This window comes from Oryzias latipes, chromosome 24, assembly GCF_053564925.1.
Source record: "Oryzias latipes strain Hd-rR chromosome 24, Olatipes_Hd-rR_3.1".
In the NCBI taxonomy this organism is placed as follows: Eukaryota; Metazoa; Chordata; class Actinopteri; order Beloniformes; family Adrianichthyidae; genus Oryzias; species Oryzias latipes.
The window spans coordinates 23,226,595-23,252,221 of NC_136260.1; the positions used below are offsets into that span (position 1 = coordinate 23,226,595).

At 41.4% G+C, this 25,627-nt stretch overlaps 1 protein-coding gene across 19 annotated transcripts in view; it reads right to left on the minus strand.

Annotated features, from left to right (window-relative positions):
* Positions 1-1,243: 1,243 nt before the first annotated feature.
* adgrg6 (adhesion G protein-coupled receptor G6) overlaps positions 1,244-25,627 on the minus strand; it is a 76,633-nt gene continuing 52,249 nt past the window's right edge. For 17 of the 19 annotated variants that reach the window (XM_078943013.1, XM_078943004.1, XM_078943003.1 and 14 more), the window contains 15 exons: positions 25,535-25,599; positions 25,318-25,454; positions 25,076-25,241; positions 24,449-24,592; positions 24,252-24,368; positions 23,747-23,792; positions 21,600-21,706; positions 21,333-21,460; positions 20,794-21,065; positions 20,600-20,690; positions 20,366-20,516; positions 19,028-19,160; positions 18,664-18,765; positions 17,256-17,411; positions 1,244-2,844 (listed from right to left, as the gene is read on the minus strand). In XM_078943013.1, the coding sequence (XP_078799139.1) occupies positions 2,642-2,844; positions 17,256-17,411; positions 18,664-18,765; positions 19,028-19,160; positions 20,366-20,516; positions 20,600-20,690; positions 20,794-21,065; positions 21,333-21,460; positions 21,600-21,706; positions 23,747-23,792; positions 24,252-24,368; positions 24,449-24,592; positions 25,076-25,241; positions 25,318-25,454; positions 25,535-25,599 (2,018 nt within the window). In that variant the 3' untranslated portion in view covers positions 1,244-2,641. Of the gene's footprint in view, positions 2,845-14,194; positions 14,238-17,255; positions 17,412-18,663; positions 18,766-19,027; positions 19,161-20,365; positions 20,517-20,599; positions 20,691-20,793; positions 21,066-21,332; positions 21,461-21,599; positions 21,707-23,746; positions 23,793-24,251; positions 24,369-24,448; positions 24,593-25,075; positions 25,242-25,317; positions 25,455-25,534; positions 25,600-25,627 lie in introns of all 19 variants that reach the window. The other 2 variants (XM_078943005.1, XM_078942997.1) reach the window with 1 other exon arrangement.

A 25,627-nucleotide genomic window follows, 5' to 3' on the forward strand; every position in this document is an offset into this window, starting at 1 on the left:
CAGCAACGTTTTCTTTTCCTTTCTGTTCTCTGCTTCTGTGGGCCGAGCAGCACGTTCTTCCAGCTCTCCAGGCCGAGGACGGGACAAACTTTGGCTTGGATGCTGGACTGAACGTGTCTCAGGGACCGCACTGCTGTGGAGAAGCCCTGGCTGCAGGTTCTGGAGGATCTAAGCTGCCAACATCAGGTGGTTTACAGTCCAAAGACCTCCAGATGTGAACGTCACAGTGATCTTACGCAGAAAACAAAGGACCTGTTAAATAAAAGCAAAAACAGGCCGTTCCATATAAAAATATTTTAAAAGATTCACAAGCTTTTTAGTATATTTATGTGTTTTCCAAAGTGGATAATATTGTCTTTTAACTGGAATTAAATGATTAAAAACATGCAAGATGCATGACTTGATTTGACATATTTTATCTATTAAACACAATTTCACAACAAATCAAAAAGTAGCACGAAGAAATGACAGTAAATGGAATTATTTTTTTTGATTATTTGCAGAAAAAAAATGGAACCAACATTTTAGAAACTCAGTCTGTGACGTTATAGATGAGAATCCAAATACTCACCATCAAATTGAGTTTATTTCTTTTCTTTGTGCAGCATTTTCTTGTATTTGTTTGGAAAATATTCTTAATCACGTGTGGGACATTTTTTTACTTGTTTATTTTTTACATGTTTACAAAGAATTCTATTTAAAGGGTTTAAAAAACTAAAAAAATCTTTTTTTACTGAAAAAGAAAAAAGCAAGTTTTGCTTTTCTCAGCCAAACCAACAAACAAACAGATTTTCTCAATGAGAGTTCCAGTTTTGCTGAATTAAATGTTCAGGTTTTTTTTTTAAACAAACAAGCTTGACTTTGGATGAAAACTTAAAAATTAAAACTAAATCTACATTACTTTAAAAAAAAAAACTTTACTTTGACACTTCTGAGCTAAATTCACTTTTTTTTGTTTTAAAAAAAAGTTTCCATAAATAACGAATCTTAAAAAGTCCTAAAAAAATCTCTTTTTGACTAAAGCCAAAGATTTCTGATGATGTCACCAACAACAGATCAAACTCAGCCGAATGATCAAACAAGATCAGCAAGACGCTATAGTACACTAAACGTGATCGGGTGACCCGGATGTTTCACGGATGTCCGCTAGCGTACAAGGACAAGGAAACTGGGGATAACAAAGATGTTCAACCTTCTCAACAGGTAAAGGTAAAGTCACAAAAAAGCAGACGCCACGGAGACGAATCGTTCAAGCATCTATTTCACACAAATCTACAGACACTACAGAGACTCTGCTCAGGTCAAGATGTACCTGCAGAGGACAGAAGTCAAAGCAAACTCACAGTAGATTCACTAAAGTCTGTTTCTGTCAGCGGTCCTCTTCAAGAGACCATCTCAACTCTGGTCCACCAGGACAGAAAATGTGGCTTTGGGCTTGTTGCAAGTGAATCTTGATATGTTTACCCTGACTTTGAGCCTCTGAGTCTTTATGGTGATAATGATAATTGGAGGTGGCCTAATTACAAGAGGACTCTCACCTGCGGGGGTGTGGCTTCACATCTTAGAGTTCAATGAATTACCACCTTTAGGGTTTTTGTTCCTGGACTCAGGTAGCAACCATCCAGGTGGACCTCAGACTGTTCCTTTGAGGGAGAACATCGTCATGAGTGTTGTTGTCGGTGCACGTCCGTGTGCGCATTTGGTCTTTGGGTTTAAAAGTTGAAAAACTACGCCAAAAAGTCACAAATCCAGAGGAGGTAGACCAGGTTTCTAGAACTCCTCACCTGTGACGCCCACATTGTCTTTCAGTTAGGCGCCCGTTAAGTGTTAGCAACAGCGTTGGCAGGTAAGATGCAGATCTCCAGATCCACCACCTGGCCTATTTTTTCAGACATCCATACCTGCTGCTAGTTACCTGGATCAGGTGTGTTCAACCACACACCAAATCAAGCTGCATGTGCCGGACTCTTCCGGTCTGATTTTGGAAAACCAGGAAAAGCTTTTGCTTTATCTGGGCAACTCAAAGCAAATGATTGTGGTTTGTGCAGCAGACTGTTGGGAAGGTTTATGTCACATCAACTACTTTACATACGTTTATATATTAAATATTCACAGCAAGACGTTTGCTCACTTTTTCATCCATTCATACAGTTACTGAAGAAACAACCGCGTTGTTGCTTTCTCAGTTTAAAGGACAGAAGAAAGGGGCTTTATCAACAAAGAGGACTGTACATAATGAACACAGTTAACACAAACTTGATTAAAATTTACAAAAGAAAAAGTTCTAGGTGGAAAAAAGAATAGCAGGTACAAAAGTCTGTTTAAAAAGCACCCTCCTGACATGAAGGTCTGTAGCTGATGTATATCTATAGTCTTTGTCTGGAGGCTGCTGGTAAAAACCTGTAAAAAACACGAAGAACTGTTCCAGTATGTTGGGAACATTTTCAGGAGAGGGTTAGGGTGAAAATGTAGAGGTCCTTGGAGGGGCCTGGAATGTCTGCCGCCACAGCAGAAACGCTTCAACAGAAGGTCCAAAGTGGCTTCACACGCGGAGTCTCATCCAGTCAGGTGTCCAACATAAATTAAGTTTCTACAAGACACCTTCCGGAACCACCTGGAGGTCCGGGCTCGGCCGGCACATTTACAGTCTGGTGCAGTTGATGAGGCTCTCGGATCTGATGATGGTTTTGTAGAAGTTGTCGGTGCGGGTGGAGCAGTAACCTTTCACCTTGTCGATCATCTGGCTGACCGGGGGGATGGCGGAGGAAGAGGAAGACGAGTTTGGTGCTACGTCAGAGGAGGAAGAGTTGCACTTGGTGTTGTTCTGGTTGGAGCCACTTTTATCTGGAGAGAAAAAACAAACAAACAGCAGAAGATGTTTGAGGATTTCAGAGGGTAAAACATCAAAGAACACTTGCAAGAAATGAACTTCCCCGGCATTTCCTTAAAGCCGTAGTCAATACTGCCCTTACAGGTGGATACAGGCCGTCTGTGGGTAAAAAACGCTGCTGTCTCGCATGAAATATCAAGGTCGTAGACCCCTCAGAGAAAATGTTCATCCACAAGCTTTCCTATGTCCATGCTGCGGGCGACAGGTCGCTGTGAACACTTTTACAACATGTAACTCGTGTCTCTCATTTCTGGAGCTAATGTGGCTTTTGTCAAAGAATTGGCAGTACTATAAGGCAAAACATTAAATACGCACTTTGCTGATAAACTAAGCGCACTAAGTTTGCCCGGGGCTTTGGTGATTTTGAAGAACAACAGAAGAATTTTGAGTTGCTTTGGCACACTGAAGCCCAAGTACGACACTGCAGTGCGTGTCCATTCACAACCGTTTGATCCAAATCTGAGCTTTTTTGGCAGTCAACTGTGCTAGATCTATAAATGTGTGTCTGGACTCATTTGCAAGTGAAGCTGGGTGCAGTTCCCTACAGTAAAAATGCACATGGACGATCCAGCAGACAAGAGAAAGAAAAAAATCTGAAAATGAGTCCAAATTACTAACTGCAAAAGGAATCGATACCTTACAAACGGCTAGAGTGTGGCGTAAGGACACCATACAGCAGCATCACCCATACGTCATACGTGTGTGAAACTTCTATTATCCTTATGAATACTTCACGGCAATGGTACGTTCCATTTTCATGATGTCCCTTGAAGTGGCCGTACGAGCGTCTTGCAGTTGCAAGACATCTTAAGATGTAGCTCCTCCTCTCTATGACCCTCCATGGACCTGGACAACCCAAAAACCTGCATAACCCACATAGGTCCACCTAAAGCTTTCCATTTGTTAAAAGTTTAAAGTTAAAAGTTTGTAAGCAGTTCAACTATCTAAGAAACATTGAATGACCCAAAGCGGAGCTGCTGTCTTTAAAGTGTTATTTAAGAAAATAAGATAAAAGACGCTTCCGCACCTTAAGTTCAAACACGTCAAACAAGGATATACATTTTTATTTCTCAGATAGCCATGTGGCGTGCCAGGACACAGAACCGTGACCGTAAGAACAAGTGTTAAAGCTGAGTGATCCCACAATCACAAACACACCGGTCAATTTGAGACATCTAATTAAATGGTCTATAAGATTTGGAAACGTTTGGAGAAAACATTAAAAGTATTTGTCTTGTAGCAAGATAATAAAGGAGGTTTAGGGTTCAACGTCGTAAGTGTGCTAAAAACAGCCCATAAATATGCAATAAATGTGACTGAATCCTTGAAACTGTCGTGACTTATGGCGGATTAATGCGACAAAAATTCGAAACGTGTCATTAGGACAAGATCCCAAAGATTTACAGTAAACTCCCCAGAAGCTAGTGGAACGCAAGTTATTCAGGATGCAGAGTAAAGGTGGGTTGAGCCTACTGGCCCCCTCATCCACCAATCAAAACGTTTGATTGACAGATTTTGTGGTAGGGGCTGGGCCTTAAAACTAGCTGATCGGCGAGAGTGGTTGCCATGGAAACTGCCACAGACCGACTTGGACCAATCACTCGCTCACTGACGTCGTCTGGCTCAAACATGGCGGCTTTCGTGTCATGAAAAAAATGGATGGAGCCTGAAGTAAACCATTTTCTATGGATGACATCACACTCAGTTGGTCAGGTTCTCAGCTGGCGCCAATGGTCTCTACCTACAGGTAGTAGGTAGAGACAGAGGACGAAACAGAGGACGGATACAAGGCTGCTGCAGGAACTCTAAGACGGCAACCAAAAAAAAAAAAAAGTTTCTAAAAATGGAAGAACACGGTCTCACTGATGCTGGACGTCTGGTTTGATACTCCAACATTGTAAAAATTGACAAACACCAAAAATTCTGAAGAACAAGTTCTCCCAAACTGGAAGTAAATGTATCAAATTTCTACCATTCAGGTTTTGCATGGTAGAATTATTGATATCATTATTGATACATATCATTTTAATGTTTCAAGCTTTTAACATCATTTAGATGTTTATAACTTTCTGGTGGAAAACAGGGGAAACCAGGACTTTCTCATTAGCATCCAGGGTTTGACATTTCTCTGAGGTCATCATCTCATTACAGTCAGCAAAGAGGCACATTTCAGGTTTGGCTATTAAAGAGGAGGATAAAGAAGTGGATTTCTGACCAGTGGAAGAATGTTAGACCAGAAGCCAGTGTCAATACCATTAATGTGAGAACCTCTGGAAAAGGTTCTTCTAGGAGTCCCTGAGGACTTCTCCTGCTTGAAATGATTATTCTAAGACCATGCAGGTGTTAGAATGTCAAAGCAAGTTCAAGTTTCTGACATTTTCTTTTTAAAATATCATCTAGAATCTGAAATTTATGGTAATAATGCAATGCTAACATAAATTGGACCATTGTTTGCTGCCTTACGAGATTTACATGTTGGAACCTTCCAGACTTTAGCGTGCCAAAGTACTTAGAGGTACAATTTATACCTGCTGGGCCACAAAGCTCCTCGTTTCTGCATGCTGGTCCTCGGTTAGCGTCAGTGTGAAGCAGGAAGACGCGACGTTTTTATCTGAAAACTGCTTTCAGTCACGGGTTCCTTTGGCATGAAGATGCCTGATTAAGTGAAACTGGAAAATCTTTGGTTTTGTTTTGCTAAACTGAGTTCAAGCTGCAGGTTAAAGAACAATAAATATGACTTTTTTTGTGTGTCGTCCAATCAAGCTTCTCACGTCTAAGACAACACTGATGTTCACACACGTACATCTGAAGGCACTTCAGGGTACAAAAAGATTGTCCTACTTCTCTTGATCTGGTGTCAAAGGTTCAAAAACAGCAGCACAGCCTCTGATCTGGAGTCTTTCTCATAAGGATCCAGCGTTCTCCAAACATCTGGAACATATACGCCTGACGGTGGCGTCCAAACATCCACGATCAGACGGAGACAGAGACGATCCGTCTTCAGTCTCAGATGCTGATCACTATCCTGTCCACCAGTAAAGTTCTTGGTGATCCAGAGAGACTCGGGCAGAAAACCATCAAAGCTCATCCAGGAAAGCACAAGATGTGAAGATTAGACTGGTGATTAACTTCACTTCAGGACATTTTCCTGTTCATTTTAAATTAATATGTTTTTATGAAACATGATAAAAAAACTGATTATGTTTTCGTCTGTGATGTATGTGTTTGCTCAGTGTTTCAGGTGCATTCATGTCATATTCATCCTGGTTTACGTACAGATGTTTTCAGTTTTCTTCCACCGACATCTAAAATCGAAATCTGAATTCTGGCTATGGGATGTTTCCCAAAAACCCACCGATGATGTTTGTGTTTGCATTCAAGTCCAGACTGACGGATGAGCAGTGAAACGTTCAGAGAAAGAGGATTCTAAAGTCCAACTCCGATCATCTTCTGATCCATTTTGAAAGCAGTGGACCTTCAATGAGGATTATGACGTTTTTAGCCAAAATGTAAAAACCTGTGTGGTTTTCTATGACAAAGTTTCTGCAGCGGCGGGCAGTAAGCCTTCCCGTGACTTCCCATCATCCATCTGTTAACATGCTCTCTCGCTGTCTTACAGCCCCTCACAACCCCAACCTAACGTTAGCGGTGCTACAAAAATGGCGAGCAAAATCCGAGCTATCCATCCGTTCAGTTTAGATCCAGATTCCCGCTCAGACGGGGAAAACAAAGACGTTCATGGATCTGTTTGTCTGACGGTGGATGCATCAGAATGGAGCGGAGCAGGGAGCTTGTGGCCCCGCCCACTGTAGCGGCTACGTCACTGCGACAAGCTTTTTCAATCTGCTCCTGATTCCCAACAATTTAAATAAAGATATATTCAGAAAATCTTTCTTTTTGTAAGTGCTCCATCATCAGAAAAATGCTGCAAGAACATTTTAAGTTTTTAAGTCCAGATGAGTCGACTTCTAGACAGCATCACCTGGATGAATATGAGCCTTCATGGGTATTAAAATCATTTTTAAACTTTTGTTAAATCCAGTGGCGGAGCAAGCATCACACAGCCGGGCTTTCAGTAGTCCTACGTCTGAATCCCTCATGAACCGTTTTACGATGCAGAAACCAGCTTTGCAATGCAGATTGAAAATTCCTGTAGTCACAATAAATGCCTCTAAATAAACGGAATAAACAAAACGGTAAACAAATCTCGTTTTGCTACTACAGCCAGTAAAAAACATTGAAAACATCCACATAAATTTGGAATATTATTTATTATGATATTTATCAAAAATGGGATTATGTGAAGACTAAATCCATCCTCCTCTCTTTCCTCTAAACAGTCCATCACCCTGTCATGTAGATTATGGTCTTGAGTTCCATCCAGAAGTCCTTTTCTATTCCATCATCAGTGCTGAGAGCCCAGTCTGTCCAGTTGTGTTTCTGCGGAGGTTTGAATCCGCTTTAGAGCAGAAAATGTCTGCTGGACAGACGCAGTGGACACAGGGACGGTCAGTCCAAACACACAAATCTGTACGGCTGCTTCATGATTCACTCAGCTTTTTCTGATGAAGGAAGTCGAGGAGATCATGGACCATGGATACATTACAGTCAGTCTGTTTTTAACTGAGACGGATCAAAAAGTTCTCTGTGTCAAACTGGACGAGGCTCCATGTGACTTCCTGAAACTCCTGTCCAATCAGAAGCTCTGAATACTGTGAGTCTAAGCCTGCTAGAAGGCCCTGCTGACACTAACTCAGAATCTGATTGGATGAAGGAAATGAATGAACGACATTAGATTTTGCATTAGAGGACCTGCAGAACTCATCGTGACAACCTCTTTAGCTCTGACTCTGCCTGGCAACAGAGGACTGCTGAAATGCAATTGGTTAAAAGCAGCATAACCATCATAAACACAATTCAAGGGAATGGAAAGACCATTTAGGATGATTTAATGAGAATGCATGAATGAAATAGAGTTAGCACAAGATTCAGATATTTTTTAGGCCTTCAGAGAAGGGCTTGAAGGCCCTGATGGCCCACCACTAAGTATGAGTTTTAAAATACTTTTTAATTTATCGAATGGGATTCATGGTGTGATAAGTAAATGGCACAACTCAATTTCTCTCAGGATCACCCGTCTTCAGAAGTCACCAACTCCCTTTCAGGGTCATGGGGTTGCTGGAGCCTATCCCAGCTACTGTTGGGTAAAGGCGGGTAGACCCTGAACAGGTTAGCAGTTTGTCACCAGCATGAACACCTAGGGTCAATCTAGAGACACCGCTGAACCGATGTAACTGGAGTTCCTGGACAAATGCCCCACATGCAAGACGACAACATGCAAACTCCACATAGAAAAATCCCAGCCGGGAATTGAACCAGGGAAGAATACTAACCGGTGCAGGACCGCACAGCCCCCTGTCCTGCCCCAAGATCAATAAAGCATTCATCAATTTATTGTTTATCCATCTTATTTTTGTAACATGATGCAGATACGTGCAGAAGGATGGACAAATATTACGCCTCCCAGCTTCTCAACACCCTGATTTTATTAATGTCTTTATTGTAAACATAATAACACATATTTTCCACTTTTCTCTTGTCAATTGAGCCAATTTTATTATTATGCGGCTGAAATTGATGCTTTTTTGGCACAACATGTTAACAAAATGTGAAAAAAAGACCTAAATTCTTCTTCTTATTGTTTTTTTTAATACTTATAGAATTTCTAGACGCGGTATACGGTCAGATGTCAGCTACGGCACAATGAATCCAAACATCATAGATTTTTGTTAGAAATTAATTTGTTTCAGCAAAAAAAAAAAAAAAAACCCTGAAGCAAAAGGTCAAGGATAAATGGATCCTTTTTCTTCCACCAGATAATGAAAAAGTTTCATTTTGCTGTTTTAAAAACCCAAACAAGGGCTGTTATGATCAGAAAGTTTCTCATTTCCTCAGGAGGTTTGCACCCTGACTCACTTTAAATTAAATAACAAAACTCCACAAAATTGTCAAATCTGGACGTCAAGTTGTTTGGGTTCCAGCCGGTCCGGAATGAATTCAGGACGTGAAAAATGCAGCTTGAAGACCACAGAGGGTTCTGGGTTTTTGGTCCAGTCTTTGGGACGCAGCAGAAACATTCCTGCTCCGACGGACGCCAGCAAAACGACAAACACAACAGTTGGAAAATCTCAGCGGTCATGCTCTGAAAAAATGAGGCTTTACTTCCAAAATGGTCCCAACAATCATTTCTACTTTATGAGTTTTAATATCCAGACATTTTTCCTTTTTTTTTTTCTTGCGAGCCAGAAAACAGCAGAGGTTTTCTTTCACCATCATCCATCTCGAAACACAGACGCACCTCGGCTGAACCTGGAGGTATCAGTCAGCAGATCCGCAGATTACCGTCTGGCTCGGATGGAACGGCGTGTTCGGGAACAGCGGCCTTCACAACAGGTCGCTCGGAGGCGCAAACCGGCAGGAACCGGGCGAGCGGTCTCTACGGCCAATCTGGGCACCAGTTTCACTGTCAGGATGACAAACCGCAGCCCTCCTTCCAGCTGCAGAACAGATTTCAGGGTGCAGGTGACTGACAGCAACCTCTGCATAACCCGCTGCACCCTTCATTCCACTGTAATGAAGAGGGCAGCCTGCTCTCCCAGGACCACATCTGAAGCTTTGGCGGACGGCGTTCACTCAGAAAATACCCATCTGCTTCATCACTCCTCACGTGTGGAATGAAAAGCCATCGGGAACAAAGGCATCCCGCGGTTCTCTGGAAACACAAAGACCCAGAGTCTGTCTGGCAACGTGGATCCCTGCATGTTTGTCGCTTCTGATCTTTTTAGATGGTTATGAAAAATCCAGGAAGAGAAAAGGTGTGTTGGGTTTCCGAGGAGACGCTAAGCTTTCACACCTACTGGAGTTCGTCTGGCTCACATGCAGCCGTTTCTATTGCCGGTCCTTCTGGACAGAATCATTGCAGGACCATGAACTGGACCCAGAACAAAAGGATCAAAACAACAAGGTAGACGGAAAACCTGCTAAAGGGACAAACGTACACGCTCCTTTCTTTGGTCTGCTGCATAGTCCATTTGCATTTACACTATAGTAAACTGCACTCAGGTTCACTTGCAAACAAGTCCTACCCACATGTGTAGGTCCAACACATTTAAGGATCCTTTGGTGTTAACACCACACGGTTAAGCTTTAGTCACATGCAGGCTTTGCAGGGTTTTTTTTTTTACAATCTATGTAAAATATGTGTTAACTGTGTAATTTGAACAGCTCCAAACCGAATTCACGTAAAGACCCGTCGGCTGAAACCCTCGACGGACGTCTGAGCACATCGACAAACGCAAAAAACACTTAGGAATGACGTAGATCACGCATGGATCAAGGAAAACCGACAGTTCGTACGTGGAAAATGTGCAAAATGTACGTAGCGGCTGTCTGATACAGGCTTCAGTGAGATGCGAGTACTAGTTCCTTACTGACTAGTTCCTTACTGACTAGTTCCTTACTGACGAGTTCCTTACTGATGATTTCCTTACTGACTAGTTCCTTACTGACTAGTTCCTTTCAACTATTAACTAACCAGGACTTGCAGTAGAAAAAGTGCAGAAGAAACAGATATTCAAGCTCGGTTTGCTGCACTCTAATTTACTCTGATGTACTCAGATTTACTCTGATGCACTCTAATTTACTCTGATGTACTCAGATTTACTCTGATGTACTCAGATTTACTCTGGTGTACTCAGATTTACTCTGATGCACTTTAATTTACTCTGATGCACTCTAATTTACTCTGATGTACTCAGATTTACTCTGATGTACTCAGATTTACTCTGATGTACTCAGATTTACTCTGATGTACTCAGATTTACTCTGATGCACTCTAATTTACTCTGATGTACTCAGATTTACTCTGATGTACTCAGATTTACTCTGGTGTACTCAGATTTACTCTGATGTACTTTAATTTACTCTGATGCACTCTAATTTACTCTGATGTACTCAGATTTACTCTGATGTACTCTAATTTACTCTGATGTACTCAGATTTACTCTGATGTACTCAGATTTACTCTGCTGTACTCAGATTTACTCTGATGTACTCAGATTTACTCTGATGTACTTTAATTTACTCTGATGTACTCAGATTTACTCTGATGTACTCAGATTTACTCTGATGTACTCAGATTTACTCTGATGCACTCTAATTTACTCTGATGTACTCAGATTTACTCTGATGCACTCTAATTTACTCTGATGTACTCAGATTTACTCTGGTGTACTCAGATTTACTCTAATTTACTCTGATGTACTCTAATTTACTCTGATGTACTTTAATTTACTCTGATGTACTCAGATTTACTCTGATGCACTCTAATTTACTCTGATGTACTCAGATTTACTCTGATGCACTCTAATTTACTCTGATGTACTCAGATTTACTCTGATGTACTCAGATTTACTCTGATGCACTCTAATTTACTCTGATGTACTCAGATTTACTCTGATGTACTCAGATTTACTCTGGTGTACTCAGATTTACTCTGATGTACTTTAATTTACTCTGATGTACTCAGATTTACTCTGATGTACTCTAATTTACTCTGATGTACTCAGATTTACTCTGATGCACTCTAATTTACTCTGATGTACTCAGATTTACTCTGATGTACTCAGATTTACTCTGGTGTACTCTAATTTACTCTGATGTACTCAGATTTACTCTGATGTACTCAGATTTACTCTGATGCACTCTAATTTACTCTGATGTACTCAGATTTACTCTGATGTACTCAGATTTACTCTGATGCACTCTAATTTACTCTGATGTACTCAGATTTACTCTGATGTACTCAGATTTACTCTGATGCACTCTAATTTACTCTGATGTACTCAGATTTACTCTGATGTACTCAGATTTACTCTGGTGTACTCAGATTTACTCTGATGTACTTTAATTTACTCTGATGTACTCAGATTTACTCTGATGTACTCTAATTTACTCTGATGTACTCAGATTTACTCTGATGCACTCTAATTTACTCTGATGTACTCAGATTTACTCTGATGTACTCAGATTTACTCTGATGCACTCTAATTTACTCTGATGTACTCAGATTTACTCTGATGTACTCAGATTTACTCTGATGCACTCTAATTTACTCTGATGTACTCAGATTTACTCTGATGTACTCAGATTTACTCTGGTGTACTCAGATTTACTCTGATGTACTCAGATTTACTCTGATGTACTCAGATTTACTCTGGTGTACTCAGATTTACTCTGATGTACTTTAATTTACTCTGATGTACTCAGATTTACTCTGATGTACTCTAATTTACTCTGATGTAGTCTGATGTACTCTGATGTACTCTGCACATTGGTCTAAGTAGATACCTGGCATCTTTTCTCAGATGCAGGTCAATTGTCATTAATGTCTGTGGTCAGACTCTGAGTCGAGGAAAAGCTCGTATTTTAGCAGGACTGTCCTGAGGCTCCTGTTGTCCGTCTTTCTTTTGGTCATTTTCGTGGAGGCTGAGATGAATCTGTCTGATGTGACTGGAGCATGGCTGTCAGTGACTGTCTACAGAAAAAAGGAGCGCATGCCGGTGTCCAATGCATGATAACGTAGTAGCAAAGCATTGTGGGGTCTGTAGTATTAGCGTTACAGTGTATCCCACAGGTCAGCTCTAATGCACATTTGATATGATTATATTTACACTGTGGCCCAATTTGACCCGCGGGCCTGAGTTTGACACGTGCTGTAGGACGTCCACACCAAGTACTCGTCTAATTTCCTCATTTCTAGCAATCAGGCTGCAGCGATGAGCGCGCACGTCTCACATAAAATCAGAGCGGCTGCACAACTTTCACAACAAATGTTCAAACGATTTTACTGAGTCTCTTTAGCTCTTATGGAGAACAAGAAATGCTAATTTATCCCAAAACTTTTCTAACTCTGGTGGGAATGAAGTATTTTTCTTTCTTAACACACTCCTGATCAGATATTCTCTCAACTGTTACCTATTTTAATATCAAAAACATTTTCCAATTCACTCCATTTACTAACTTCACATGAAGCCTGACACGGTTTCCTTTGGGACGGGGGTGAACTCTGTCCCACTGTCGAGGTTTACTACTGTGCCTGATCACCGTGTTTTCTCAGCCAGATTCAGAAATGTACTTCATAAGAAAGACGGATTAGGGATAGTTCCAAAACATCATGAACACAGAACTGGAAAAGGCCCAGCAGTCATAAATAAAACAATGTGTGATCAGCAGTTTGCAGAACTTTCTGTTCTGCCTCAGAAAACTGCAGCAGCTTCTTGTCCTGCACTTTGATGAAACGGAAGAATCTTGTTTTTACTAAATCAGATTTACCTGCGCAGTATTCCAAAAATACCGATTGATTCTGAAATCCCACACTGGGATTTACAAACACAAAGACAACTTTATTATTTTGTTATAATTTATGAGACGACTGAATGAAATGCAAACTCTGCAGGAATCAGCACCCAACAAATGAATGCGACGACTGAAGTCTGCAAAGCGGCGGGTGCATGGAGCGCATGAGTGCATGGAGCCTATGCACTCATGCGCTCCATGCACTCATGCGCGTGCACGCAGTAAATCAGCACTAACAGCTGCAGGTTTGGTGACTAAAAAACTTTGAACCTTTTCTTTTTTATCAGAACTGAGTTTGGACGTGGAAATGCTCAAAAAGTGTTTAGAAACAAAAAGGTAACATAAAAGTAATTGTGTAACTTTTTATATCGAAAGTGTTCTAGGGTTAGGCTGCGTTCACACCGGGCAAGACAGATCCCAAATTCAAATAAAACGTTGCTTCTAATAAAAAAAAACTGTTTTTACAGCACATGTGTTCTTCCATCAAACGCCTCAAAGTTTGGACAGACGAACGTCGGCCGTCTTCAACATTTGGTGTTAATTCTCCAGAGTCACATTAGCATGTTGCAATGCTTTTATTAAAAACACGCACAAATAAAGAAGGACCGGCACACCACACATGTTAGGCAGCCTGTTTGTACTGTGGAATACTCGGAGCGGGATCGGCGCTCTGAACGTTTTGCTCATGGCGTGAAGAAAGTCCCGCTCAGAGTGGCTCAGGGCAAACGGCCAATCCCAAAAGCAGCGGTTCTCCCAAAACGCTGAAGCCGATGATCACTGCTTAAATTTGGAGCATTTTGGGAAAACCAGAGAAGGGTCAGCGGTAGAGACACACACACAGACACACACACACACACACACGGGCAGCCAGCTTTGGCTTCACTGTACCTCTGCAGGTCCTTCACTCCTGTTTAATGGTGGGAGGAGCTTTCTACACCAGAAGAAAACATGAGAGAGCGGCTCAGTCAGAAAATACTGGAGAAAATGACGGACAGACACAAGAACTGAACAACTGTCTGCATTGACCAGGCTTGGGACGTGCACAAGCAGGACTCTGGTTTGTGCCCTGTGGAGGCTGCACTTATCTTTTATTCTGTCTGTCAGCTCACCCTTATGGTTTTTTGTCTTTTATTATTATTACTATTATTATTATTATTTTTTGTGGAATTTGGGAATTTCCAAAATTGTGGAATTTTGTGTGTCTCTTTGGTAAATTTTTGTTTTTGGTTAATTTTGGAACTTTGCAGACCATGCATGGGGGTGGGGGTGGGTGGGGGTGGGGGGTCATGCTTATATCCGGCCTTGCTGTTATGGCTGAGGTCGTGGCTTTTAAAAAAAAAAAATTAGAATAAAAAAATTGCCCTGTGTTTTCTATTTCTGGTTTTCTGTTTTTTTCTGAGGGAGTGAGAGGTGTCCTGTCTTACTTTTCCTATCTTTGTTTGCAGGTTAGTGCCTAATCTTCAGAGCACCTGATTGGAGGAGGATCCCTTCAGCTGACCTGTTTATACAGACCACCGTCTTTGTTTTAACAGCTTGACGTTTGTCCACAAGTGCGTTGACCTGGAGCTCTGCCGCGTGTGGGAGGAGCTTCCGTCAAAGACCTTTCTCGAAGTCATCATGGAGAATGCGGATGATGAGATTTAAGGTTTGTTCAGCTGTGGGTTAGTATAAATTTAGACCTCCTCTGATTCTTCTACTTTTTTGAATATCTATATTTTTTTGCAAAATGCAATGTTTCCTTGTATTGTAGGCTTTTATTCTATGAGTCCTATGAGAAAAAATCCCCAAAAAGCAACGAAGCTTCGTTTAGAGCTGCACATAAAAGCCAGTTAAGCCTCTATGTAGGCCTGTCCCCTAATATAGTTAATGATCAGGCAAATCACAGACTATTGATACAAGTATTAAGCTCAAAATGTAAGATTTTCATGCGTTCAGTTTTCCAAAAAACTCAAAAACTTGTTCCGACAAGAAGATTCAGGATTTCCTGGTCTTAAAAATGTTAGTCTTTGGAACATTAGTCAAAAAACTCGAGAGGGGGGCGCAACTCGCCGGTGGCTGGCTGAATCACACTAACAGGTGATTGGGAGTCTTTTTCTATCTGACAATCAACTGAGCCGCAGCTGCGCCTCCCGTCATAGAGACGGAGCCGCGTGTGAGAGGGAAGGGGAGGGGGAGGGGGAGGGGGATGAGCGCAGACCATTTTATATGGATTGAGTTTTTTTGGACGATTTCTACTGTTGGTGTTGCACAAATTTAGGGAAATGCCAAATATTTTTGGAGTAATCCCACTGATGAGTTCTATGATTTAGTCTTTAATGTTTTATAAGACCTAAACATATTAATCACAATAAGTTTTTTTTTTAGATCTAATCCCTCTATGTTTCACAAAGACACACACAGGGCGTCACACATTAAGAAATTATTGCTAAAAATGAAGCAGGAGTCCGGCTCTAAAAAAAAAAATGCTCTAAAAATGATAAAAGAGCAAAAAAAATGGAATTATTTGATTTGTAATTTCTTATTAATATTTCCAGGCTTTCTTTGTTTTGTTCTGCAGCATGTTCATATTTGTATAATTTTGACAGAATATATTTCTATGGGCAGCAACATATTATTTAAGGTTTAACTTGTGTTCCTGTTTTTATTCATATTTATGTTCAAAAAGTTCAGTTTAAAAGGTTTAAAAGTTTAGCTTTAGTGTGTTCATTAAATGTTTATCTTCTTCAGGCAAAACCTTAAGCGTGTTTTTAACTTAGGCCCCCTGTGTGACTGAGGGGGGGGGGGGGCCTGTGGGGTTACTCGCCCAGGGAGTAAGTCAGTGTAGAACCGCCACTGGTGTTCACAATACTACACTACATAGTGCGTTGGCCAGTTCCTAGTGCTGTCCGAATCTAAAATTCCAAAATCCAGTGCCCTGGAAATTTCCCAGAAGTCTCTGCGAAAAAGCAGCGTGCGTCGATGCTCACTAGAGTGGCGAATATTGACAACAATGCATTGCGTCGGAACATTTTTTACCCCAAAAAATTGTATTTCAATGTAATTTTTGGTACCACTAAAACAAACTAAAACTGCGGCTACGCTAACTTTTTTAGCAGCACATAAAAAAAAGAAAAAAAAACTATCAAACACCGCTACATGTTAGCCGGTCGTTATTTGGAACTTATAAAAAAAAACGGAAGAAAAAACAGACCAACAGAGCGAGCTTTGAATCTCTGAAAATCGCTCCAGTGAACAAATAAAAACTGACTCCATATTTAAGGCGCTCCAGATTATAACGCGAAGTGTGTTTTGTTGTTTTCTTAAACAGTGTGGGAAATACAGTACTTGCTTTTTGCTGCAAAATAAATCCCAGATGACTTACCAGAGGTCTTTGTGAGAGTTTTGAAGTCATTAAGGCGTTTCATTTGTGTTTCCTTCCTTTCTGTTACATCCCTTTACAAGCCCCTAGACTGGGGCTTAACATTAACACGGGGGCTTGTCCGGGATTGAAAAAGATTGAATGTTCACTTCTAGATCGGGTCCTCCTGACCCAGACGGGGTCAACCAAATAAAGACTTTAACCCAGAAGAAACCAAAAACAGTTTTCTTCTTAGCTTTTAAAGTTAGTTTACCATTTTTTGTTTTGTTTGATCATTTTTGGGTAGCAGCAATTTCCAGCAGACTAAAGAAAATCAAAATTGAGGTAAAATAAAAAATAAAAAAAGAATCCACATCTGTGGGTTCCTCAGTGTAAAAACAATTGTGAGGAGGACGCAATAAACGGATGACTCCGTCCATCATCAGTGGGATTCTGGTTATCAGCTGTTACTCCGATTCTGTTCCCAATGTGGATAACCTGTTAATCCCTCGTTTATTCCAGATTGACCAAAATGATTTGACCACATCAGAGGGATTCGCCCCCAACAACTCACAAATCTCGGGGGAAACAAACATCCGCTTTGAGTCTCACCGGCGTTCCTGTAGCGTTTGCTGAACGGCGTGAGCGTGGCTTTGGCCTTAGAGGTCCAGTTGCTGGTGCTGGAGCCAAAGGAGCTGGAGGACAGAGACTTGGCCAGGTTGTCTGAGCTCACCTTCTTGGTGTTGTTGGTGGGCGTTTTGCTCAGGTCTGTCGCACAGAGATACAAACTGAATTATCGTCATGGATAAGGCAGGAAGACTGTTTCAAACATTTCCAGGAACTTTAAGGGGAAAGCTTTCATTAAGTACTTCTCCAAACAGGACAGCCTCATTGTTTTTACATGGTTTATATCAGTGTTTTTCAACCTGTTTTGAGCCACGGCACACTTTAACCTGGACAAAAATCCCGCGGCACACCAGCATCCAAAAATTTAAAGAAAAGGACAAAACTCATAGTCTGTATTGATCCACAATCTCACATGCATTTTTGGGATAATTGTGGAAGAAAAAGCTGGAAGCTTCATCTGTTTTTCTAAAAGATGTAATAAAAGTTAAGTTAGAAGATTTAAAAACTGTTCGATGTGTGTTCGTTGTTGTTTCAAGACGTTTAACAGGGAAGACTCATTGTGCGCTGAGATGCTGTCACTTTAACCCAATGCATCATGGGAGATGTAGTGATGGCAGACAGACTCTTTTCTATGAGCTTCATTGTTTTGTTCACTTGTTCCACGGTCTGACACCGGATTCTGTGGAAAGCTACACCGCTAAAGACGAGCTTTAGCTGGTATTTTTGTTGGAACTGAGATACTTTATGAGCAGAATCAGAACAAGGAAGTGAAGACTTTAACCACTTCTGATTGGTCAGACTGATGACATGTGATTAAGTCTCCAAGAATGATTAGTGGAGACAGTTAAAGGGGCGGGACTTTTCCGAAAACAGCTGAAGCTCCGGCTAAATCGCAGTACCGTCATTCTGATCAAAATGTCTTTAATAGAATCAAATAAAGACAAAGAAAAAAAGTATTTTATTATCTTTTATATTCCTAACTACTCAGTGTTTTATCAGGGCCTGTTTGGATGAAAACAGAGCTGAAATCCTGGAGATGGAAAATGTTTTTAGTTCAGTTAATGAGGGCAATTTCCTGCGGCAAACTGGTTGAAAAACACTGGTTTAAACAGCGTCTCGGTTTTGACAAGGAATTCAACATTTCTGAGGAATACCCCACAAACAAAATTAATTTGTTTTTAAAAAGAAAAGCAGGAGAAAAGCAGCAACTCCTCAAACCGAGTCCACCTGAGGACTTCCTGATCCCACCAAGGACTTGATCCTCCTGTAAGCTGCAAAGCTGAGGCGACTTGGCTTTTACATTTTTAATAAAACGTCTCTTTTTTTCCCGCGTGGGAACTGGCGAGAGGCCAGCAGACGGATCCCACGGGAGCCTTCTGGAGAGATGGGTTACCTGAGTTGTCGGACTGCCTGTAGGGGCCGCAGCACAGGTACCTCCTCCACTGCTTCTGCACATTCTCCTTCAGAGCGCAGTGGAAAATAAATATGAAAACACCTGAGGAGAGACGCAGAAAGGACATCTAACATTTTCATCTTGTAAAAGTAAAAAATGCGGGAAAATGCTGGTTTGGGGCCAGGAAAAACATCAAATTCCAAGTTTTTTTTTCTGAGGTTTATGTATCTTCTTCTAGATCCTTTTTGATGAAAGTCAAAAATTGAGCTGAAAAAGTTTCAAAAAGTGTTTTTTAACCTCTATCCTCCAGCATTACTAAACTGTAGATAATCTAAGGCTAAAAGCTCTGTGTGTTTGCCTGCACCTTGCAGGGAGTTGAAGATGGTGAAGAGGTAGGTGAACGCCAGGTAGACGGGCCCCCAGGCGAACAGCGCAAAGCCCCACGTCATCCCGAGTAGGAAGGTGAGGCTGACGACGCTCCGGAGGTTTCGGAGGACCTGGAAGCAGATTTGACCAATTTCCCTTTTAGTTCAAGTCTTCATGAAGTTGCAATGTTTATTGTTACTAAAACATACGAGTATCACATCAAACCTTTTAAATGGTCCTTTTCTTTTGATAACTTTACAAAAACGTGTGGAATTGTATTCTCTCTTTTGGCTTTATATTGAGAGACTTTCTGTCTGGATTCCTATTTAACGGAGGATTTTTTTGGGTTCTTTATTACAAATTTGTCGTTGTCTTGTACAACGACATGTAAACGTGCTGTTAGGTCATTCCTTAGAAAGAAAAACAACAATTACTACGAAGTTTGCATTTTCAGAAATGTATGCACGACGTGGAAGCCTGAAAAGTCAGATGATTGCTTCTGCGAAGTGGGTTCACCCGTTTATAAAAGAAGTAAATATTCAACCACTTTTTAGTACTTTATACTTCTTATTTTTAGGGTTTGGATTTTTTTTTTTGTTACGAAAAGCGGACTATTGTTTACGTCAAGGTCTGGTGATAAAAAGCAATATTTATGCTGATGATTCCGATGTGTTAAATAAAGCATCAGATCAGAGAGAAAGTTCACCTCTTTCTGCTTGTTTTTATGATGAAGATAAAGTTTGTTCTAAAGAAGCCGGCGCAGTGATACAGAAGATTTAAGCTATGTGACCGGATCTACTTATTTAGGCGTGCATTATCACTTTTTAAAGCACACCCAGCATCCAATCAGAATCGAGTATTCACCAGTATTCAAAAAGTATTTTAAAATACTGCAAGGAGTTTTTAAGATTTGCTCTTGAAACGGAACAAAAGTCTTTTTTTCTATTGGTTTTGATGTGGAAAAAGTTCCCCGAATGACCGGAGGTTTGGCGGGAATCTGTTTTGGTTCAGCGTTTGAGCTTCTCTCTGTCTCAGCACGTCGTTGCGGTTCAGATGCCGGAGAAACCGGCCACCTCATCGGCGAGTTTGGATGTACACGGGAATTCTGGGAAAACTCTGTTTTCATCTTTGCTTTAACGATGTGCAACATCTGCTTTGCCAAAGTTTGGAGGAAGTTCTGGCACTTTTTTGGACCATCAATAATTTGGTCTGGTTAGTTGTGACTTTATGCAGCTGCCAAACTTTTAAAGGCTGAAAACTTGAAAACTTTTGTTCTTCCACGTTTGTCCTCGGGAGACTCCTGAAGGCCTCCTGTCACAGATGACGGAGTGCAGACCTCTTCTCTCAGGCTGCGGTTGCTGCGTTTGCCGTTGCGGCCGCAGATCTGCATCATCACGACGATGAACATGGCCACGTTGAGCAGGAACACCAGGCAGAAGTAGCCCACGCAGGTGGTGTAGAAGACACTCTGGTTCTTGATCCAACACCTGGAGAGAGAAAAAAAAAAGACCCTTCAGCAAAACAACACGGAGCTTCCATTGGTGGCTCCGCCCCCCGATGGCATGCTCACATTTTTGCCGACTCATCTTTGCTGTCCTCCAGGATGCCGTAGTGGCTTTTGTCCACCGTGACAACAATCCCCACGATCACTGCAGGCAGGCCTGAAACACAGCAGAAGCTCCTTCTCATCATGACCAGCTCCTGCTCCACTTCTCCACCCTTCAAAGTTAGGCCACGCCCCCAGAGGACCTGGGAGGGACTCACCCCATCCCACGGCGCAGAACTTCAGGATGTATCTGCGGATGTAGGTGTTGAAGACCTTGACCAGAGCTATGTACATGTGGATGGACTCCAGCCCCATCCAGGTGAAGGAGGTCAGCAGGAAGTAGTGCAGGAGGACGGCGGCGGACGTGCACAGGCCGGCGCTGTCCACCATGCTGGCCAGCCAGCCGTCCAGCAGGAAGACCATGTTGAGGCACAGCAGGGACGTGCTGAGGTTCATCAGGATCTTGGACGGGTAGTCTCGCCGCAGTTTTCTGGGACAAGAAGTTTCACGTCAGTTTCAGACACACGGTTTTCTCCTTTCCAAACCAGAGCGGAGCTTCAGACAAAGACAGAAAGGAATTTGCGGCCAACGCAGGATGGATGAGTGTGAGCCGCTGTCAAGTTTACAACTGGACCTGAACATCAGAGAAGAATTAGGGGAAACCTGGCAGACGGTTTTCAGGAGCGTAGCTGGAAATGAAAGGACTCCTGAGGTTTGTTAGAAAAAAAACCAGCAGGAGAACGGAGGGCGGCCTCACTCGAAGGCGATGTAGGTGAGGAGTGTGGCGGCGGCACATATGGCCGAGACGCCGCAGCCGATGTACGACAGGAAGGTCAGGATCTTCTTGTTCTTTGGGTCAATCTGGGATGAAGTTTGGGAAACGTCCTGCAGAGGAGAAAGCGTAGAAAACGTCCCAGAGAAACATGGACCAATCAGCTGAAACATCAGGTTTTCTATTGCTGACTAATCAATTAATGAACCTTTTATTTTGAAATCATGACCTCTAGAGGGGGCGGATCCTTACCATAAGAACGCCAAAGTGTGTGAGGTGGTTACACAGGCAGATGGTTTTGTTCCTCGTGGATTCCTTAGAGACACTGCAGCCTCTTTCATTCCAGCCTCCATCGCCATCTGGTGGCAAAACGCAGACATGACATCCAGCCCAAAGTACAGATGACGTCAGCAAACGTCGATTTTTATGGAAGCGATTATGTAGCATAAATAAAAAGCAAAGTCAAAACCAGAAATGCTTTTTCATTTTCAAAATTAAAAAGCATTTTTTGACTCAAAAATATAATGAAAAAGCAATCCACCAAAATGCTTTTTCATTTCCTTCCTCAACACAGCTTATTCTGTCACTTAATTAAAATTAAAATGAAAATGGTATTTGACATTTCATTTTCAAAAAGGTCCATGCTAAATGTGTAGCATAATTCATTTAGAAATGTCTAATTTGACATTCAAAATGGATTACTAGAAATGCTTTTTAATTTTCAAAATGAAGCTGCATTTTTTGACTCAAAATTAAAAAGAAAAAGCAATATTTCAAAATGCTTTTTCATTTCCTTCCTCAACCCAGCTTTTTCTTTCACTTAATTAAAATGATAAATAAAATGGTATTTGACATTTCATTTTAAAAAAGGTCCCTGGTAAATGTGTAGCATAATTCATTTAGAAATGTCTAATTTGACAATTAAAATGGATTAACAGAAATGCTTTTTAATTTTCAAAATGTAGCTGCATTTTTTGACTCAAAATTAAAAAGAAAAAGCAATATTTCAAAATGCTTTTTCATTTTATACCTAAAACTGCTTATTCTGTGTCATAATTCAAACGAAAATGCAAAGAGGGGATTGCATTTGCATTTTAACATCCACCCCGCGCAACTTGTCACAATATTCATTTCGAAAAAGCATTAGCAGAGGGGAGGCGGGGCGATGACGTCACTGCTTTCTCCGTGTGTCCGGCTGCTGACAGACACACACACGCACCAGGAGGAGCAGACTGTGTTAGCAGCAGAGAAAACGGCTTTGAGTTGGTTGTGAACTTCTGATGAGTTTCCACAGCTTCTCATGACTACATAGCAGCATGTCTGCCTTCTGCGCTCCTCCTCCTGACGCACCGCGGACAAGCTTTTTTCTTCGGACCGCCAGCTGCCTTCGCACAGCGGAGCGCGAAGCTCCGATGATCGCTGAAGGCGGAAATGCCGCTACGATCTGAGAAACCATCATATGAATTTGTGTTTCCAGTGGTGTCCAGAACAAAATAAAGACTGATTCCCACATATTTACACATTTATCTGCAGCTTTGCGGTGAATTTACTGTTTGATGACAGCTGGAGCTCCATCAACAGACAGCAGATTTAAAAAGCATTTTGAAATATTGCTTTTTCTTTTTAATTTTGAGTCAAAAAATGCAGCTACATTTTGAAAATTAAAAAGCATTTCTGTTAATCCATTTTAATTGTCAAATTAGACATTTCTAAATGAATTATGCTACACATTTACCAGGGACCTTTTTGAAAATGAAATGTCAAATACCATTTTCATTATCATTTTAATTAAGTGACAGAAAAAGCTGGGTTGAGGAAGGAAATGAAAAAGCATTTTGAAGTATTGCTTTTTCTTTTTAATTTTGAGTCAAAAAATGCAGCTTCATTTTGAAAATTAAAAAGCATTTCTATTAATCCATTTTGAATGTCAAATTAGACATTTCTAAATGAATTATGCTACCATGGAACATCTTGAAAATTAAATGTCAAATACCATTTTCATTTTAATTTTAATTAAGTGACAGAATAAGCTGTGTTGAGGAAGGAAATGAAAAAGCATTTTGGTGGTTTGCTTTTTCATTATATTTTTGAGTCAAAAAATGCTTTTTCATTTTGAAAATGAAAAAGCATTTCTGGTTTTGACTTTGCTTTTTATTTATGCTACATAATCGCTTCCATAGATTTTTAGCGACCTCGTTCCTTCAAAAGGTGAGATTTTCTCAGTTTTTCAGGGCTTTCAAAGGAAAGAACAGGCGTTTGCTTGACGTTACTACAGATTGATATAATTTGTAAAACTAAGAAAAATTTGCTTGAAATATATAAAGTGTGTGAAAAGAAAAGTTAAATATGTACTTAATAGTACATGTACTCAATATTCTTGGTAAAATAGATGGACTTACTATTGAGAGTGAAGTCCCAGAACATACAGAACCGATGGGAGGAGGTCTGCCAACAAACAGAAAAAAAGTTCATTAATGCAATCAAACACTTTATTTTAATTCCATTTTTAGGATTTTCCTTCACTTCCAGCTAAATTTGTTTTTAGCTGCTCTCCATTGCAGTATTTTTAATTTCTTTTATGAAAACAGTCACAATTAATGAATTACTAAGCCCTGTATCGTTTTTATTTTTTATTTTGCCCCTTTATCCTGAAATTTTTTTACGGTTTGACATGGAAAACAATAAATAACCGAGAAAATTAATGCATAACCCCCCCAAAAAAACATGAAGTACATTCAAAGAAAAATAATATGAATATTATACAAAGTATTTTAAGTATTTCATTTTAGGCATCAAACACGTTTTTTTCTAAGAATTAGAAAACATAAACTGGTCTAAAAACATTTATATATTTTTGGAAAGCATAAGCTCCCCTGAGGATCACTGCTGCCCCCATTGCCTTACCTGCTCGGTCAGGTGAGCGATCTGGATCCGGACCGGGTCCTTCAGGTCTCTGATGGAGAGGTTCCCCACGCTGCTGGCGACCACGTAGCTGTTCAGAGACAGACTGTCCTGCTCCTTCTGCAACATCCACAGCTCTGTCACCTTCTGCCCCCACCACCACCCCCCACCACTCCATGTTCTGAAGAAGCCCCGCCCACCTTGAAGAGGTTTGTGTTGCTGAAGAACACAAAGTTGATCCTGGACAGAGACGACCTGTCGGCGTCGCTCAGGGAGACGCCGGACAGCAGGGAGCCGGGGAGGGTCACCTGCGCCAAAGGGTTCGCCGTTTGCTCAAACTCGATCTGGAGAAAGAAGAAAAAAGACGACGACATGAAGGAGGAGGAAAAGCTGTAGAATCGTAGACAAAATGGCAAAATGGTGGCTTTATCCCCATAGCAACCATTTTATTTTTTGGTCGCCTGGTGATGACGAGCACATCTGTGTCATTTTTAGAAGAATCGACGAAAGTAAACTTTTGAATTTCCTTAGCAACGGAGGTTTTTATGAACCACGCCCACATTATTACTATGTCATATGTGAAATTGTTTTGTTCCAACAATTCATGTACTATATTTTGATAAATAATGTGCAAAGAACAGGGGAACGCCCTTTTAGCAAGCTCGCCGCGGTAATGCCGTTCAAAATCTCCAAACTTTAAAAGCAACCTTTTTCCCCCACAATAGCTTCCCCATGATGCTCGAGGATTTAGGAGACGCTTGATGAGGAGCTTATGTTTGTAGCTGGTACTAGAGGTGATTTTTTTTTTTAATTGAAGATCCAAACACCTTTGGATCGGCGGAGTTCGGAGGGATGAAGGCGCTGAACGAGGATCCGTTGAAGGTCGTGGCGTTGAAGGCCAGGATCCCCAAAGCCAGATGCTTGGAGGTGATGTTGACGGACAGACCGTCGAACTCCAGCTTCTGAGCCAACTCGTCCACGGTCCTCAGAGCTCTGACGAAGAGGAGGAACAAGCTCGTCACACCTTTCTCACAGGTTCAAACCCCACAAGCCAGAGGGCAGGACGTACATGTTGGAGGCGTTCCCCAGCACCGCCTCTGAGCTGGTCATGACGTTGGAGATGATGCTGACCACGGATTCAGCCACCGCCGCGTCGATCTTGGCCACGTTCACCAGTTGCTGCACTTTTGTCACCACGTGAGAAATCTGCGGAGAGTGGGCGGAGCACAGGTCAGCTTCGTCTTTTCTCGCGGAGGGGCGTGGTCATAAACGCCGTGGAGTCCCACCTCGTCGTCAGAAAGGCCGTTCCTGGTGAAGTTGGCGAGCTTCTCTGCAACATCAGCAGCGTTTTCTGCACAGAAGGACAAACTGTATCTAAA